This window comes from Perognathus longimembris, chromosome 2, assembly GCF_023159225.1.
Source record: "Perognathus longimembris pacificus isolate PPM17 chromosome 2, ASM2315922v1, whole genome shotgun sequence".
Classification (NCBI taxonomy): domain Eukaryota; kingdom Metazoa; phylum Chordata; class Mammalia; order Rodentia; family Heteromyidae; genus Perognathus; species Perognathus longimembris.
Genome location: NC_063162.1, coordinates 118,267,599 through 118,286,164, shown reverse-complemented (window position 1 = coordinate 118,286,164; position 18,566 = coordinate 118,267,599). Strand labels below are relative to the sequence as shown.

Below are 18,566 nucleotides of genomic sequence, written 5' to 3'. Positions count from 1 at the left end.
AATTGTATTTCAAAACAAAATAGGATTTTCTCATGTCAAATCGTAACTGGACATTTTATTCATTGTTAAAGGATAATTTGCTATAGTGATGACATACCACCTGTATTTGACTTAGTTTCTAATGTGGTAGGGAAAAATAATTTCTAAGCCTAGTGGAGTTTTCAGTTGTCAGATAGTAGCTGGTATTTTTATTGCTCATTTTATCCATTTTTATAACTCTTTGCCATAAATCTAACAGCTGTTGATTTACCACACTTATTGAACATAACTTCTAGCATGGTGAGCAAATTGCATATCTAAGCCAAGTGGAAATTTCACTTGTCTCACAGACTTTAAAAATCATAAGGAAAAACACCATAAAAACTAGTTAGAGATAACCTCAAGGAGATAACTGTGCCCAGTTTATAACACCGGGTTTCCATTGATGAAAGTCATTCTGTAAACAAAATACTGAAACAGTGAAGAAATCTTAGCTTGTTAAAAAATGTTTTTAAGTTAAATATTCTGACGCAACCATGATGAATTCAGCATTTACAGATTGAATTTTCTTTAAAAAAAAAATTGGCCACTTTGTTTCTTTTTTTTTTTTTAACAAAAAACTAGTTGTCCCCACTTGCTCTAGGTGATCCCTTTCCTTAAAATTTACCCAGCTTTATTCTCTACTTTAAATGTCTACATTCATACTTTATCATTTGTCTTGTTTTCTACTCGTGGTATGAAAAAGTATGCTAGGTGAATAGGTGATGTGGGTTTATGTGTCCGTTTGCAATTTCTAGACTAAGAAGGAACCTTTACACTTTACTCTCTTTTGGTCTGGAGCTTCACAGAAAGATTTTTTCCTTCCATGCTTTCCCGACTTTTCCAACAGCGACAGACAGATGACACAAGTACTATCTAGACTTCTGCTAAACTTTAGAATCCAGTTCTCCAGTTTCTACCTATTTATTGTTCTAGAAATATTAAATCTGAAACAGCAATGCAAAGTTAAAAGAGGAGAGAGATATAGGGAAGAAAGAAGAAGCCAGTGTTTCTGGAGATCAACAAGTCATTTTTGAAAGACTGTTTTTCTACTTAGGGTTTCCAGGTTGATTGAGCAGATGGGCATTTGGTCCTTGTAAAGCTTTTTCATATGGATTTCTTCCAAACCAAAACCTCTCTTCATAATTTCTAGTGTTTACAATTTTTTACCAATGTAAACTATATTACAGACAATATTGAATTAGACAATAAACACCCGTAGTCTCTACAACTGGACAGCAGAACACATGTTCAGGGATACGCTTTCCCTCCCATACTTTGCTCTGTGTGTGCATCTTTGGATAGTATCATAATTTTAATATTGTGGATGTTTTATACTTTGCTTTGAAGGCTAAGCCAGTCTTGCTTTTAGTGGAGGCATTGTTAAGGCTTCAGGCTGCTCTTACATGAGAAATGGTATATAAGCTAACTAGTAGAATGGTTACGAGGAAGATAGGCTGCAGCTAGCACTGGCCAGGTGTGTCGGCTACTGGGTTTGAGTCAGGGGGTAGCCGTGGTAGGGTCACAGACCTTTGCCCAGGATCTTTTCTTGCTTAACATTTGTGTGAATGATTTTGACAAAGATCTTAGAAGCTTGCCTGAAAATCATGGATGACTGAGAAAAGTATAGCTGCTACAAACAGATAACAGAATTTAGAGTTAAACACCATTTTAAGTAGCGTGCATTGTTATGCCGTGAATAAAAAGATAAAGCAGCAAATGCACAGCATAATACACAGTGGTGCAGGAAAAGAGATGAGCTGGTATACTGGCAGTTCTTTAGGAAAAAGGTAGTTAATATGAACCAGTAGCATGATGTGACTGGAAACAAATTTCAATCAGAGTTAGACTCTGATAATACTAGAGTGTTCCTATGTCACAACAATTAATTGTCCTTTGCTCTAATCAACCACATCTGTAGAATTGTCTGTCCATTTCTGGCTGTCACATTTAAAAAAAGACATTGACAAATTAGACAACTTCCAGAACAATCCGTAGGGACAGTGAGGGCGTCTGAATGTGTTCAACTTGAGCAGAGGAGGAGACATAAACTCCCTTCTCTTTGCTTTGAAAAGCAGAACCCACATTAGTGAGTAGAAGGTACAGAGAGATTGCAACTTGAGACCTTTCTAATAGTGCAGGTCAAGAAAATCTACTCATCTGTTGCTGTTGTTTAAAATGATAGAATTGTTCATGATATTTAAGTTGAAACCCACAAGCAACATTTCATGTAACCAACATAGATAGTTGTGGTAGAAACACTTCTCTTTTTTTTTTCCTGATAAACTGAAAATGCTGATCCTATGTGTTGTTAGTTGATCTCTTACAAATAGAAAATAGCTATACCAGGGTAAATGAACACATGCTCTCTTTTTTTCCCATTTCATGTCACATGTAGAACTCTGAGAAGAAAATGACAGATTCTCAGACCCCAGACCCCAGACCACCCTCCCTCCCCCTGTAAAGTGTCATAATCTTAACTTGCTTCCTAGGGTCACTTTTTCTGGTGTTTCTTGTTCTTTCTGGGATCTGGCTTCTTAGGCAAAGTGGCTGGGGGGATTCTGGGCTACCTGGGGTTACTGGGCAGGCTAGATGCTTGCCACTGGACGGGGCAGCAGAGTGTGCGTGACTGTCTCTTCCCAAGGGGGAAATGGTTGGGGGGGGGGGTAAGTTCTTCTTTCAGCAATCTGCTTCTCAGGGATTGATAGAGGATCTCCTTGTAATAGAATTACAATTTCTTTTTAATAGCAAAAACCAACCTTCTGATCAACAGTAGCTTCTACCTCAGTGTTTCCTTAACTTTAGCACACAGGAGCCTGGTTTCTGACTGCCTCAGGAACATTTTCTTAATGTCTCAAACATGACTTGGAGCAGATTTTTTTCTTGTCTATCCATCTGACTCTTGACTGTTATTTTGCCTGTCATGTCAAACTTTGAAAACATGTTTACTCAAAGGGGTGACATAGATCAAATGCACTGCATTCATAAACTGATTTGTTGAATGATAACTCCTTTGTGCAACTACTTAAAGATTTTTTTTAAATAATTAAAAAATGAATCTGTGGAGGATAGAGAACTCCTTGTAGGACCCCCTTTCTGTATAGCACTTCTGTCCTCCTTTTATGCCCTGGAGCTTTGCACACTAGGGGGTCTTGGATGAGAAGTATGAGGAAGGAAAAAATATTTCACAATTCTGTCATCTTTTCTTACCAACTATTTTCCTGCTGCTTTTACTCCTGCTGTACACCCAGAACCTTCTCTTTCATTCCAATTGTTAGGTCAGAATTTGAGTTATTCTTCCTCTGACTGTGTGAAGTGTATTTTTAATTAGAACAACTTTCTCATGTTTTTATTTGACCTTTCTGTATAAGTGCCAGGCACTTATGTGAGGTTGTAATAAATACACACGGCAAGTAGCCATGGCTGGCTTCCCAGTTGTTCAGTTGTTGGAGATGCCACAGGCATTCTTGGGTCGAGTTCATATTTCCCAGAGAGAAATACTCAAAGTGAGTTTCTGGCTTGTCAACACATACCTGATGGGCAGGTGGCTACTTAAAATTGCTTGAATGTTCTCCTGTGCTTGGGATGCAGTAATCCCCCATCATTTAAGTTTTTAAAAAATAAAGAAGTTATACTGATAAATAGTAGCTTCACAAATTTCATGCTGGCATGCTTATTGTTATATTCACAGATACATTAATACATTAGTAAAAGTTGAAGTGTTTTTCTTCTCCCTTTAGGGTCATTCTGATAACATTTAATTTTTGTGTGTATGTCTTTCTCTAAGGATTGTTTGCATTGTTTATACAACAATGATTCACATGCATTTTATTATTTAAAAACCACTCATCTTTAGCACATCTCACTTTCTATCTAATTATCTCAGACTAATCAGATTTTTAGAATAGATTCTTGGCAGCCGAGCCTCGGGAATCGCCACAGCATCTGCTATGACATAGAAAGACAGACTTTCTTTGCTGATAAATGGAAGGTGCTCCTTAAAAAAGAAAAGTATTTAGGAGTCAGGCAGCATTGGTGTAAATTCTTTCCCCATTCTTTAGCCTTTTACTCACTCATTCATTTGGTCACCACTTTGATTATTATGGAGATGAGGAAGTTCACTGGCACACTAAAAGAAGAGATCACAGTTAATTTTCCTATTGTGAAAATGAAAGATTTTAGTTCTCTATTTCTTCAGTATAAGTCATAGAAATATAGTTGATCCTTTGGCTCTGGATGTAAAAGAAAATAAAAAATTATCCCCAAAGATTTATGTTTTTCCTCTTTAACAAATTAGTGTTTCTCACTATGTGGTAAAATGATACCAGCTTTTCTCCCCTATGCAACAGTTAATCAACATAGTACCTTTGACATCTCTTATTTTCTGTAGCCGCAGAGCTGATTCTAATCTGAGACTGGGGCTGCAGAGAAAAGGTTGCTACGTGTCTTATCAAAATCTGAGAGGCACATTATTTTGTGCCTAGTCATTTTCCTTCTGAAATTTTAGTTTATAGATAAACTAATGACAGGGCTCAAAGATACAGCTAAGGATGTTTATTATAGCATTGGTAGCAGTAATGAAAAACTGCAAAAGTATCAGTCATCTTTATGAATGATTTTTTTCACTTCTGTATTTTTGGAGATGTTGACTGTTTTTCAGATCCTGTGTTAGATGCCAGGGGATACATGGTCCCAGTCTTCATAGAACTTATTATGGGAGTGATGTTGACAATATCAAATAATATTTTCCAGACTAATCTTTGTGAAGATTAATCAAATCATCACAGGTGTAAGTGTGCTCTTAGAACTATGCTAATCGCTACAAACATGACTAGAACTTCTGAGTTTGGGTAGTGGTGCTGTGGCTCAAGTGGTTGAGCACTACTAGCCTTGAGCCGAAGAGCTCAGGGACAGTGCCCAGGCCCAGAGTTCAAGCCCCATAACCGACAGAAATTAAAAAACATAAGGACTGTGAGTTTGATTTTGCCAGAGTGGGGTTGGGAGCTTAGGAAGGAATGTTCTTTGGAAGCACACAGATGTGAAGGATGTGTAAATATTAATGAGGGAAAAGGGGGAAGGTATATTGGGGCAAACAGAACTTCTGTACAGGGGCCCTGGGGCAGGTAAAGCATGTCAAATAAAAAGTACTGCGAGAAATCTAGTGAGGATAAAGGAGAAAAAGAAGGAGGAAGACAGTGTGAAATGGGGCTAGAGAGGTCAAGGAGCAAATTGTGCAGACCCAGTAGGCCACCTTCATGCTAAGACCAATGGGAAGTGTTCGGAGGGGTTTAAGCAGGACAAGATTTGATTTGCATTTCAAAAAGAGTACTTTTGCTGCTTTGTGAAGAAAAGGTTAGATGGAATCTGAAGAGATCACAGTTTGAAGGCTACCCTCATCTAAGATAGAGTTGGTAACTTTGTGGGCTGCCATAGTGAATAAATGAAGACAGGAGGGACATTTTGAGGAGGAAAAATGACAGAAGGTATTGGATTGCAATTGCAGTTGAGTTTACTAGGAGGAGATGTCAAGGATGATTTTTAGATATCTGCAATCTGCATGAGAATAAGTTTAATGCTATTCACAGGATGAAAAAGTGAGATTTTTGTAAGAAAAATCTCATCTTAATCAAATCAGGCTGAATTCAAGGTGATAGGAAATAAATTATGATTGAGATGCACAACAGAAAGCATTACTGTCTTAAAATCTAATAATCTCTTAAACGGGTTCACGATATATTGTAAGTAAAACAGTATGAATCACATTATGTAAAGAAAAGCATGGGGTATGTACTCCTGTGTACCAAATACATGTTGCATATGCCTAGACTATTGAAAGATGCAAAGATCATTAACCACAGGCAGTGGTTTTGGTATCATGACAATGCAGATGTGAGAGAGCACTTTTTATATTGTAGAACTGTCTTACAACTAGAATGCATGGTTTCTGTGGTAAAGAAAATTGATGATTGATGATGTTTTAAGTTAAACATGTAATGGGAAAATATTTTTCTTTTAGCTTGTTGTTCAATTGGAAAGATCATATAGGCATCGTTTTATATTTTAGTTTGAACAGAAATGTTTCCTATAGCTCTACTTCTCTACTGTCTTAATTCAGTATCTCATCTGAACACTGCTTTTTAATTTTTTTCCACTAGATTGCACTATTACGCTGGGCTTCAAAGAGTATGTTCTGTTTTGTATTCTACTTTTTACTAATTTTATTAACAACCCCACATTTGGTGAGTGTGCCATTAAATTTTAATGATATATATGGTTGCCGAATATATTGTATGTCCTTTTTATTAAGCATCTTTTTCATCCAACATTTCTGTGATAGTACTGTTTCTGGGAGAAAAAACTCAAACTTTTCTTCCCCAGCTATTTGAGCAAAGGACTTAAGACTAACTAGAGAAATTAATTCCCATCCCTTCTCCACTAACTATTTTATCAAATAAACACTTCCTACATTGGACATGTACTTTTTCACTCAGTTCTTAAAAATTATATTTAGTGCTGGGCTGGGGATATGGCCTAGTGGCAAGAGTGCCTGCCTCGGATACACGAGGCCCTAGGTTCGATTCCCCAGCACCACATATACAGAAAACGGCCAGAAGCGGCGCTGTGGCTCAAGTGGCAGAGTACTAGCCTTGAGCGGGAAGAAGCCAGGGACAGTGCTCAGGCCCTGAGTCCAAGGCCCAGGACTGGCAAAATAAATAAATAAATAAATAAAATTATATTTAGTGCAAAATTGGGTGTTGTGCACTCTGCATTTTTATTTGGTAGCATTGTTTTTGCAGAATGAATACCTAAGAGTTTAAGAGAGTTAACAGAGTAAGCATGTCAATAGAATTCTCTTAGTACCTGGCTTTCTTCAAAAAAGGTTGAACTGTAGTTCCTAACTAGTGTGCATTGACTCAGTGCAGGAAGATGTTATCTTCTCAGCCCTTCTGGAGGCTGTGTTTATGACTGAGTTTGGTATAGTTGGAGCCTGGTCCTGCTACCAAGGTGCTTCCAATGTTTGCCTCATTTTTTTCATAGAAATAGTATAATTTTTCATGTGTTGTGATTACGAAAAAGAGTTGCACATAATGCCATCTCCAATTTTTTTATTTGAAGATTTATTCTTTTAAGGCGTATTTGAAGAAATCCCAATTTTTCCTCAATAATTCTTCAAATTGTTAAATATAATAGATCCATTCTTTAGGGATGTCAGAAAATATACCTCATTTTCAAGATATACCTCATTTAATACTCATAATACCTCTTTGATATGAGTACTGTTCTCTCCCTACCAGATGAGGAAACTGAGTCAGAGGCATATACTAACTTGCCAAAAGTATAAAAAATGGAACTTAAACTCAGATATTCTGCCTTCAGGGAGTAAACACTCCTTTTCTCTACTATAATTTTATTTCACATGGAAATCTCTATATCTTAACTTAATTTTGCTAAAAAAATTATAAAGTTCTCAGAATTTTTGTTGTATTAAATAACTACTTATATTCTTCCCTACTAGACTTTTCTGTTTTAACTCTTTGGAAGGTGTTTCTTCTCACACTCTTGATTTGAAGTTTTGTTACTTCTTTTTGAAATACATTTTTCCTGCTGTCAGTAGTTTTAGTGGACAGTTCTTAGGAAAGCTTTATTTCTGCATAGATTTTTACTAATAGTTTACCTTTTTTTCTTTCTATGCATTGTTTTTTTATTTTGATTTTTGCATGCATGTAGTTAATTTCTACTGCACTGCAGTAGGATGCTGTCAGTTGGTTTTTCTAAGTCAGGTGTTGTACAATGTATTTTTTTTTACCAGATAGTGAAATAGATGAAGATAACACAGTAGCAACAACAACAATAGTAACAACAATAATGTATTTCAAATTAAAAAATACATTCTTTACAAGTTGCATTTTTAATTAAATATTTAGCAGTAGAGTTAGAGCAGGTGATATAGTCTGTCACATAATGGCTTCAGAATCCAACTCTGCTCCTTTCTAAACACGTTATCCATGGCATGGTATATAATTTCCTAAGACTTCTTATCCTCATTGTGAAATGGAACTAACAATACCTACTTCAGATGGTTAATAAATGATGAAATTTGTCAGGAGCACAGGAGCAACCCAGCCACTTGTAGGGGATGACAGAAAAGGGAAGAGAATTTGGGAGATGCTAACTGCACCGCCAACTTCTGAAAACAAAGTCAGTTGTTGATTCCTCTTTAAGTAGAATATAAAAAGAGATAAATGAAGCAGTGGACAGAGAAAGATTTGACAGTTTGGTTCTAAGGTGAGTGTGTTAATCAGATTAAATTCCATTTGGCATATCCTGCTGTTTACTTGGACAGTGATGTCTGAGCAAGTTATTTATTATTTCTATCCCTTGACATTCTGATTAGCTCATCAGCAATCAGTCACTATTCATAGCTCTTCAATTGCTTTTTATTAAAAAGCACCCCTCTCCTCCCCCAGTCTGCAAATTATTCAGGTTTGTGAAACAGTAATATCTCTTCCAAGAGTGGTTGCCTGAGGCCACATGAAATGTATTCGTGCTGCTACAAGACTTGAAATGAAACACAGAAGCTTAAGACAAACTTTAGCTATGGTATGGTTTCTAGGGAACTTGAGGCCATGCCAGCCACCTCTGTATTCTTTTAGGCTTTGCTTATTTTGGAGAGGAAGCATTGAAAGGGCGGTTAAATTGTATACAGTGATATTCCACTAAATCGTGTGAATGTTTTCTTAGTATGGCCACTGTAAATGCAGGACACATGGTGGTTTGTTTATTTGTTTTTGCTTTCGCATTTATGAATTAAAGCAAATCTCACTTGGGTATAAATTCAGCATGAATAACTACAAACTGTGGTGGGTGCAGTAGAGTTCTCTCACTTCCTTTTAAGATTTCTGAGGATGTTCTGTTATCTTTGGATTTAATCCAAGAGCCAGTCTTTATCAGTCTATTAGGTTGACATTTTTTTTACACATTAGGTATAATCTTGATAAGTTGTATACAGGACAAATATTTTAAAAATTGAATCATATTTGTTCTCATAGGAAATAGTCCTCTAATGAAAATGGAAATGACTACTTTTTAAAAGCAAATGTTGTCTATTTGTCACTGTACAGATTACAGTAATTTTCTATATAGGATGTTAGTGAAAATACATCTGTGATCTTAGGCACAATTAAAAGCAAATAAATATTTCCATATTGTTGAAATTTTTCTCACACCATATAAAATTTGAATGGTTGAGTAGATACATTACCCATAGCATTGTGCCAGGCCTTTAGTAACATTGCCTGGTGAGTAGAGCTGTAAAATTATCCTTTAATTTAGATTTATTGGATTTCAGTCTTCTTGTCGTCAGTCAGGTTTTATATGAATCAATGTGAACTTTTAAAAATGAATGTGCTTGAAGCAAGTTATTTATTATTACTTGAGATGTTTTTAAACTATTTTACCCTACCTTATTTAAAAAAAAAAAAAACTGAGACACCAGTCAGATTTGTGTTTTAAATCCTGCACAAGCTGACTAGGCTGTTCTTATATAGGACTAGGATAGAACAACAATGATGTGTTCCATAGGTAAAGACATGCAGTGATGTTAAATCTTACATTGCCTTAATTGGGTTCTGAAAGCAGAGTGCAAGACAAAAATTCCATAGACTTAAGGTTATACTAATAAATCCTTTAAAATCATCCTTAAAGTTGAATACTAGTAGTTTTGTATATAAAAATTTGAATAATAATTCTTATATACAACATTGTCTGAGAATCCCTGTGCTAGAATAAATAAAGGACTGAAAGAGTAGCTGTCTGGGCACGCTGACCTGTCAATCTTTACGATGATGACCTAGTCCACAGAACTGGAGAGCCCAGGACAGATATCTGCTTGCCTGCAGGACTTCCTCCTTTTTGCCTTAGGATTAGGCTTCTGTAATCATCAAGCATGTCAATCAATTTGTTTGGTCATGTAAGGATTGAATTACACAATTACATAAAAGCACCTTGTTCAGGATGTAATAATATGAAACAATTAAATCTAAATGTATCTTGTCTGATCCCTATACATAATGATTTTTGGAAAATTTCCAGAGAAGAATTTGGCCACATGCTTCCTGTCTCTCCTAGGCCGAACTTTCCTGCTGTCTGGTAGTGACTTGCTCATTGTCACATGTTGGCTGTTTGTCTAGAGTGATTGAAGGTGGGAGGGTAGGAATGTCAGTCCTAAGGTCAGCCCAACCTTTGTGACACGTAAGTGAACCAGGCAAATATGTATATCGCTTTGTGTTATGTAGATCTTTTGGAATTCATAGCTATATGTGAGAATCACCTGATGAAATTGTGTAACCCACCTATCTAGACTCCATAGTGGAGCCATGAATATGTGTCTACATTTATCATGTACCTTTATAGGGTACTTGTGAATATGTGCTTTTATGGAGTACTCAGGTGATTCTTGTATTACCAACATGTTACTTTTGGACCCCCAACAATCAGGAAAAGCCTAGACAAAAACATTTCTGATCTTGTGTTAGCTTAAAGTACTAGTAAATTCCTACGATTTTCATTAGATTTGAATCACTGAACAATTTCAGTTATTAAATGAATCAACCATTGATTCATATGATTGGTCATTTAATAGATAAAACTAGTATTCTTAAGGCTACAACAGTTTAAAAATGAGTACCAATTAAACAGCTTTTTTTGTTGGTGTGCTAGAACCCTTGATTTCCACTTGTCATTGTCAGTGAAATAAATCACCTGATGTTTTGTTGTTTGTTTTTAATAATGTGGGATTTGAATTGTCTTTTTTTTTTCATTTTAGAAGAGAATTTGACATTTCTCATTTAGTTTAAGTTAATGGTTGTCCTGAAAATTCAGTTTGAAACATACTTAGTCTCTAACTTATTAAAGTAGGGAGCTCTTTTAGCAGTAACTTTACTGTGTCCCACTGAATTATGTTTTTGTCTTCACTTGTCTCTACTTTCTCACACATGAAAGAATTTTTTTTAATTTGTCATCTTTATGTTTGATACTACACATTTTGATTTTGGGGGGATTGTGTTACATTAGTTATACTCTTTTTTCTTTATCCTTGATCTTTTTCTTTCTACACACATCTTCTCTAGAACTTATGTACAAAATGTAAGTTTTCCTATACTATAAAATAACAAACTCTTATTTCCACTTCTTCCTCAGTCTATCTGATCACTGTGCTGAAACTCTAATTGAGTATCAGCATCCCCATCTTGACGTTTTGTAATTTACTTCTCTCACCACTTTCAACAAACTACCAGTAACTTTTTTTTTCAAATCAAAAACATTTTCCCCCAAGCTCCCTTCTCCTTTCACCATTTTGCAGTAAGTAAAGATGTTGATCACACTCTCTTTGGCGTCTAGTCTCTCTTCCACTGGTATTTATGACTGTAGAGTCAGTTGTCCTCTTGTCTGACCACCTCTGATTTCTTTGCCGAATAATTTTTGGCTTTTGCTATGCCAGTATGTTTATTAGTGCATTTTCTGCATTTACTTGTCCCTTCTACTGTGTATACATGCTTTAATACTACATTTCAGGTGTAGAAATTAGAAAATATCTATGAGATAAAATAGGAGAGAGCCAGTGGAAACAACTGGGATGGTTGGGGGATGGAGAATAGGAGGGAGGGCCAATGTTGTAAGACAAATGTTGTGCAGATATATACAATATGAAAGGTAAGGAAAGAAACTCAGAGAGTGAGAAGTATGATTAACAATTTGGATAAAGAGGTACAGAGTGAATGGATCAGCAAAATAAATGTGTATGTGCTTGAGATTACATTGTACATGAAGGCTCAGCTGTGCTAACTGGGTACATAGTGTCTCCAAGGAATTGCACTGAGACTTCAGCTTTTGTAGTCATTTCTCTGGAAACAATTTCAATGGGAACCCTTATATTCTCTTTTGAAACACAGCTCTATTCCCATCTTCTTAGATGGTTTTACCTGGATGCCTAGCTGGTACCCTAAATTTAACATATCCCTAATTGAATTCATCAGCTTTCTCCTGAGATGACTCTTCTTCTAGGCTTCCTAATATGTTCTGATTTTGCTCATTCTACATCAAAAGTTCAAAGCCATCTTTCATTCTCCTTTAACTCTGTATCAGTATACATTGTGAAAAAAAGTATTGTCAGTATATCTCCTTGGTGCTTTGTAACTGGTGACACCTTTATATTCCCTTTAGTTTCAAACTGACTGCTCCCCTAACGTAATGAGTTAGGCCCTATGTAGTATTTCTGAAACCTAATCATTGCTTCTAGTTTAATGCTTTCCAAGTCAACTGTGAAGTTACTTAATGCACCATTCTTAGCCAGAGTATTGTCTTTCTTTCTTGTTCTCCTCAAAGAATTGTTCTTGCTGTATTTATACTCTCCACCACTGTGATTATTCATACTATTGAATAATACACATCTCTGTACCTAAATTATCCTTTCTTCTAGATTGTAAGCTCCTTGGGGGCCAGGAACAATGTTCTATCTATCTGACATGCACCAAACATTTGTTGACTAGAATTAAACAGTTTGGCTGGAAGTGACCTGATCCCAGTTAATAGTACATGATCTATGATAGTCATTTTAATTTGACATTAATTTTATCTTTTGTGCATTTGTTTTATTCTAAAAAGCATTTTTATTAAGCTGTGCTGATGGCATAAATGGAACAGTTAACTGGAAGACCAAACAGGCCAACAGTTTTATTATCAGCAGAAAAATGGCTGCTGGGAAGAAACATGGTGAGTTTAGGTTGTATTTATAAATCCCCTTTGGAGAGTCAAATGTCTACTTCCAGTACTCCTTTCATTCTAAATTTAGGCTTGTGTTTGTGTGTGTTTGTTTGTATGTGTGTGTGTTTAATAAATCTGAAAAATAAAATTTTGTTTTTCTAATCTTCTAAAACTTATGATCCTATGTATTAAATCTATTATTTTTCTTTTGTTGGTTTTGTACTTTTTAAAAAACTAAAAATCATTCCTGATTTAACCTATGTTGCCCCTGATCCAGTTACTTACTTGCCACTTATTCAAATTGTCTAAGTATGGCTATTACAGTTTATGTATAATATTAAGAACATTAAAAATCACGACTAAGACATATTTTAAAGTAGTATTTATGTAAACTTAGAAAAAAATCATAAAATATTTTATGTGATTTGGAATGGCTTTTGTTCACAACCAAATTGATGTTTTGCTTTTAACAATTAGTTGAAAGATGACTTGATATTGACCTTCTAAATTTTTATTTCCTATCTATAAATTTTTTCTTAACCCTTGAGATAATGCATTTTATTAGGGGAAGAAAGCCTTACTTTATAATCGATTATTAGTTATTTTCAAAATTTCAGTTATCATTTTAGTTATCACCTAATACTTCTTGATCATTCAGTTTCATTGATCTTCCTTTCCCCCTCAGATTTTGGCTATATGTGGTCATGAATGTTAGCAAATAGTATCCTTCTTTCATTAACTTTGGAAAACCAAAGTGTCCTTAAAAGTAATAGCAGTGTTACAGTAATTTTATAAGAACATTAATACTATGTGAAAAATGACCTTACTCTCTGATAAAAATTTACTGAGTACTTATAGAAGTGTTTCCTGGCTTACTTTATTTTCTCCATACATCTCTTAAGTTGAGGTCACTAACCTTTGGTAGCTGGTACCAAATTACTCTTCAGCTGAAATCTTCTACCTCCAGATCAGCCTTACAGTGCAACAAAGTTTCCCAGTATATCTCTTTCCCTGCTATCTTGAAACAAACTCAATCATTGTTAGTATCTACAGTAAGTAGTGTTTCATGACAGCAACTTCCAATGAAAAGATCACAAACATTTCTTTTAAAAATCACTAGATGAACTTGTTCCAAAATCTAAACCTATAGCTCCATAGTTCTTTTCTCCAGATGTTGCTTAGATATTTCTAGTGAATTCTCTTTAGTCCTTTCAAAGGAATCATATCTGATTTCCTTTTTTGGCTGGTGGCTTGACCAAGCTAAGAGCCTTCAGCAATCTTGGCACATCCATTCTTACTGTTTTTCTATAGTTCTGTTTTCTAGTTTGGGGACCCAGGTGTCCCTCAGTATTATCCGTAATATACGTGTACTCTGTCATCTCCAGAGGAATTGGGACCTGCCTTTGTTCTTGGAACCTACAGAGAGAATCCTCAGAGATTTCCTCTCAGCTTTACACCATTTTATTCTATATCCTTACCCTTTAAAAAATACGTAAATCTTGTCTTCACCTTTATATGTAGAACTGTTTTCCCCTCTGGACATACTCCTGTTCCTGTCCAGTTTGTCAAGAGTACTGTCATAACTAGCTGAATTGTCCTTATTTGGTGCTATTCTTAGTGATCATCCTTCTGAATCTCTTTAAGTAGTCCCCATCTTTTCCTATGTCCCAAATTTCATGGTTTTCAAACTTATTTTTTCCTTGGTATTTGAGAAATAATTGTATTTCTTAGAGATGAACAATCTTCCTCAAATCTATTGGAGTAACCAGTTTAAATTGTCATGATTTTTAAAACTTTCCTATTTATTTTCATTTGATTCATTTGATCCTTTCCTGGTCTCCTCATCCTATATATAAGTCACCCATTTATATTTCTGAATTACCAAGATAACTTGTACAGAAAGCACTATGTTTTACCAATTATGTAAAGGAAATTGTTTCATAGCTTTAACAATGGTAACATATATTGCAATCTATTGTTGATGGTATTGTTGATGCTATTGTAAATGGCATATCAGTCATCAAATGTTCTTTGCTCTGTTCTTGACTATGAATCTCAGTCATCATTTTGTTGCAATTTCAAAGGGAGCACAGGAGATTTTAAGAACGTTTAAATAGTAAAAGAAATTGAACAGTTATATTTTAATGTAATTTTCTCTTACAATAATAGTCTCAACTACAAGAATGAGATAGTATCTCTTTTGTAAATAAGATTTTGAAGAGCTTGCTTTGGACCAACATTCTGACATCATTCTACTTGCTGACATACATTCAGTGGCTATAAAAATCATTAATTGCACTCTATAGATTTCCTTCTTTTTTTTCCTGGGAAGAGAATTTCAATTTTCCCTTGAAATAAACGAATTTGACCTTTGCTTATAGAGAGTTCACTTAAATATCTTTGAATTCTCCTTTCTTAAACATTTTCATATTCTCCTTTCCTACTTGGGAAAACTCTCATTCTAAAATTGCACAGCCTTAAATTTACTAATCAACTTTAGAAACTAAAGCAAAGTCAGTATGATAGTGTTCATATTTCTTAATAATTTTCAACCTATATGTTAAATTCTAACTGAATATTTGTGAGAATAAAGTAGTATGTGAGTTTAGATAAGTTGATCTGCCTTCTTGAACGAGACTTCTTGGCTTACTGACAATCAAGAAATGTGTTATGAACATAAGAATATCTTAATAGATGATTTCTTCTCCTCCCTCCCAGTTAGAGAAGAATGGAAAATGTCCCCAGTGTCGAAAGTACTTCTTTGCTTCTGAAGGGTGACAGAAGTCAAGAAGGATCACAGAGTTCTAGGTCTTCTGTGGACTATGTGCAAGAGAAACTGCCTAAATGGGCTGAACTGTTTCTTTTTAACCTTCAGATTTGCTTGTTCCTGTAGACTAGTAGGTTTGAAATTGTGATCAACATCTCACATGGTTTTAAAGTATACAGTGTATAGTTATATTGTGTACAGTTACACTGTGATAGCTTTATGAAGTAATGAATGTGGATTATCTGGTGAGATTCTAGTTTTTCATTCAAAAGGGAGAGATAATTTAAAAAATTAAAGAGGTATGCAGCACAACTGGCCTGCTGTAGTGGTATGTAATAGTAGAATATATAACCATCAAATGTATTTTCTTGTATTTTCAAATTGATGAATGACTTGACTACCTGGTTCAAGAACTGATTCTTGCTAGGCTTGAGGTTTGGCTTAGGTTTGAATGAGTTGTCTCGTTCCTCTGGGTTGCCTTACAATGGAGGAATGAATCCTCTGGAGAGCAAGCATATGCCAAGTCTGATTGGTACTAATGATTAGTAATTCTAGGTTGATCAAAAGACTCAACCTTTTCTGGGTAGGAAGTAATACTCTGATCTGCATATTTTCATGCCCAGTCAGGATGACTCTGAAACTCTTTTCATCTTCTCAGTGTTCAATGAGACCAGTGTTTTATTGATCATTTATTGAATGGTGTACAACTCCTTTTCCATTGGCATTTAAGAAAGGAAGAGAAAATTACATTCAATAATAAAACAAATATTTAATTCCAGTTAAAAAGATTAAGTGTCTTTGGTTGGGGAAAAATAATCAAGAAGCTCTTTTTCTTTTTTTGAGGAAAAAAAGATCCAAACAATAGTTCTCTTGTAAAGAGAGCGAAATAATCATATCTCTTAGAGATAAAAACCAATCTGATGCTGTCCTTGGGCTCAAATGCACAGGGTTGGCAGGGACTGCCTGTGACTAAAACAAAAACAATAGCTGGCCATCCCCAAATGAATGGCCAGGCAGTACTTTGATGTCGTGTAAACTCAAAGGTGAAGGGCACACTGCTGAGAAAAGCTGTTGAGTTTAAGCCAGTCTTTATTAAATTAGGTTGATAAAACACAAAATAAAAGCAAGTTGCATACCTGGCTGGATATAAAGATATCTTAAAATATTTCTCTGTAATCATCCGTTTTAATAATTTAATTTTAATTTGATTTAGTAATATGTTCACAAAATAAACGAGGAAGAAAATCATAAGTATGTAAGGCTCTGCAAACCCTGAAATGATTTCTCTTGAGGCAGAGACAGCAAAAGGGATTCATCTCTTGTAATCATTTTGGATGAACTGGTCACGGCTTCTTCGAGTGCTGTGTATTTCAAGAGCTCTGAGTCTCATAAAGAGACAAACAGTAAAATAAAGACACGAAGTTTTATTTTTCCTGTCCGTATTTCAAATGTTTAATTATCAGAATGATCTTGCTTATCTTCTTAGACTAAAACAAAAATAGATTAAAACAAACACACTAAAAAAATAGACTGGTACAACAATATTTTAAAAGCTATGCTAACTAGGTGGATGTTCAGTACTATTCATAAGGCAAAATTAAAAATACCTTCCATCATTCTTTTCCAATTTTTTTCAGGTAATACCTACCTATAAAGCAATGTTTATGGACAGTTGGGGTATTTAAATTACTTACACCTTATTTAACTAATTTTGTCTTGAAGCACCTTTGTGATGGTTCCTAATTGGTCCTTTAATATCTTAAAACTCTGATTATGGGAAGCAAATTGATAAAACTGAAATGCTTTCAGAAATAGACTAATTTTTCCTTAGAAAGTTACTTATTGAAGCATGTTGTAATAGTCTTAAACTGATTTAATTAGTGCTAAGGGTAATATCTTCTTTAGTCTATATATTTCTTTGTTTAAGTGAGGCAATCTATTTTCCATATATCCATGTAAGAAATTATTTTATGCAACACAGCACATCCACTTTGATTTGACAACTCATGTGCATATAACACACAAGTGGAATTAATATTTTTAATTGTACACTTTTTATTTCTGAATCGTATTTAATACATGGATTCTGTAAAGGTCTTGCTTCAAGTAGTGGCTTTTTCCCAGTTGCAATTAGATAATTTATTCAACAGTATACTGCCCCAAGTAAGAATCAGAAAATATACCACAAAAGGGTCTTTGGTCAGCCAAAATAGATGCAGCAAATGCAGACTGTTTTGTGCATCTAGCAGAGCACTGTGTGTGTCAAAATAGCACGTATTTGCTCTTAACGTGCAATCTCACCTCATTTAGTAGTCTGGTTTCTAAACCTACAGCCGATTAATAACAGCAAATTAGAGGGGATAGAGAAAGTGCTATAGGAAACTACTGATAGCAATGAGAAATGACAGCTGACAACTTGTCTACAGAGGAGAAAACAGAAAATCTATAAAACATACAACCTTAAAAAGCATTAGCAGCCTGGGACCTGCTAGTGTGATCGGTAAATGACAAGGCAACCAAACAGCCCATAAGGGCGTCGCTGTATAATGGAGCAGAGAGCAGTAATTGATGTGGAAAATGATGATCTTATACCATCATAAAAAAGAATCGACCACTGAGTACTTTAGAAAATCAGCTCTTTGGAATGATTCATTCTGTGGAGTTCCTGGTAAACTTAGATTTTGTCCTAGCCTTGGGAACCTTAAAAATTAGACAGTGAGGATATAAGTTCCCCTATTGAAGTGATTAACTTGTTAATAAACTATCTATAAGAGACACCTACACATAAATGATATCTATTAAAAGCCACTAAACATGCATATTAATAACAGTTTATGACTTCTCAAAGATTTCAAAAGAGAGACAACTAAGATTTAAGTCTAATGGGAAATTTCAAAGTCTCCACATTTAAAAGAATATCTTATCTTTGTAGCCATGTATTTGTTCTTGGTGATGAAGAAAAGGATTTGGTAAGTGGGTCTGGATATTTTGTAAAGAAGGGACTGAATTGTGCCTGTAC

General features: G+C 35.0%; 1 protein-coding gene across 5 annotated transcripts in view; it reads left to right on the top strand.

Annotated features, from left to right (window-relative positions):
* Sgce (sarcoglycan epsilon) overlaps positions 1–18,566 on the top strand; it is a 72,660-nt gene that overhangs the window by 3,061 nt on the left and 51,033 nt on the right. For 2 of the 5 annotated variants that reach the window (XM_048340044.1, XM_048340045.1), the window contains exon 2: positions 12,682–12,789. The exons of the other annotated variants lie outside the window; for them this stretch is intronic. In XM_048340044.1, coding sequence (XP_048196001.1) covers positions 12,682–12,789 — 108 coding nt within the window. The remainder of the gene's footprint in view (positions 1–12,681; positions 12,790–18,566) is intronic. 5 annotated transcript variants of the gene reach the window in all.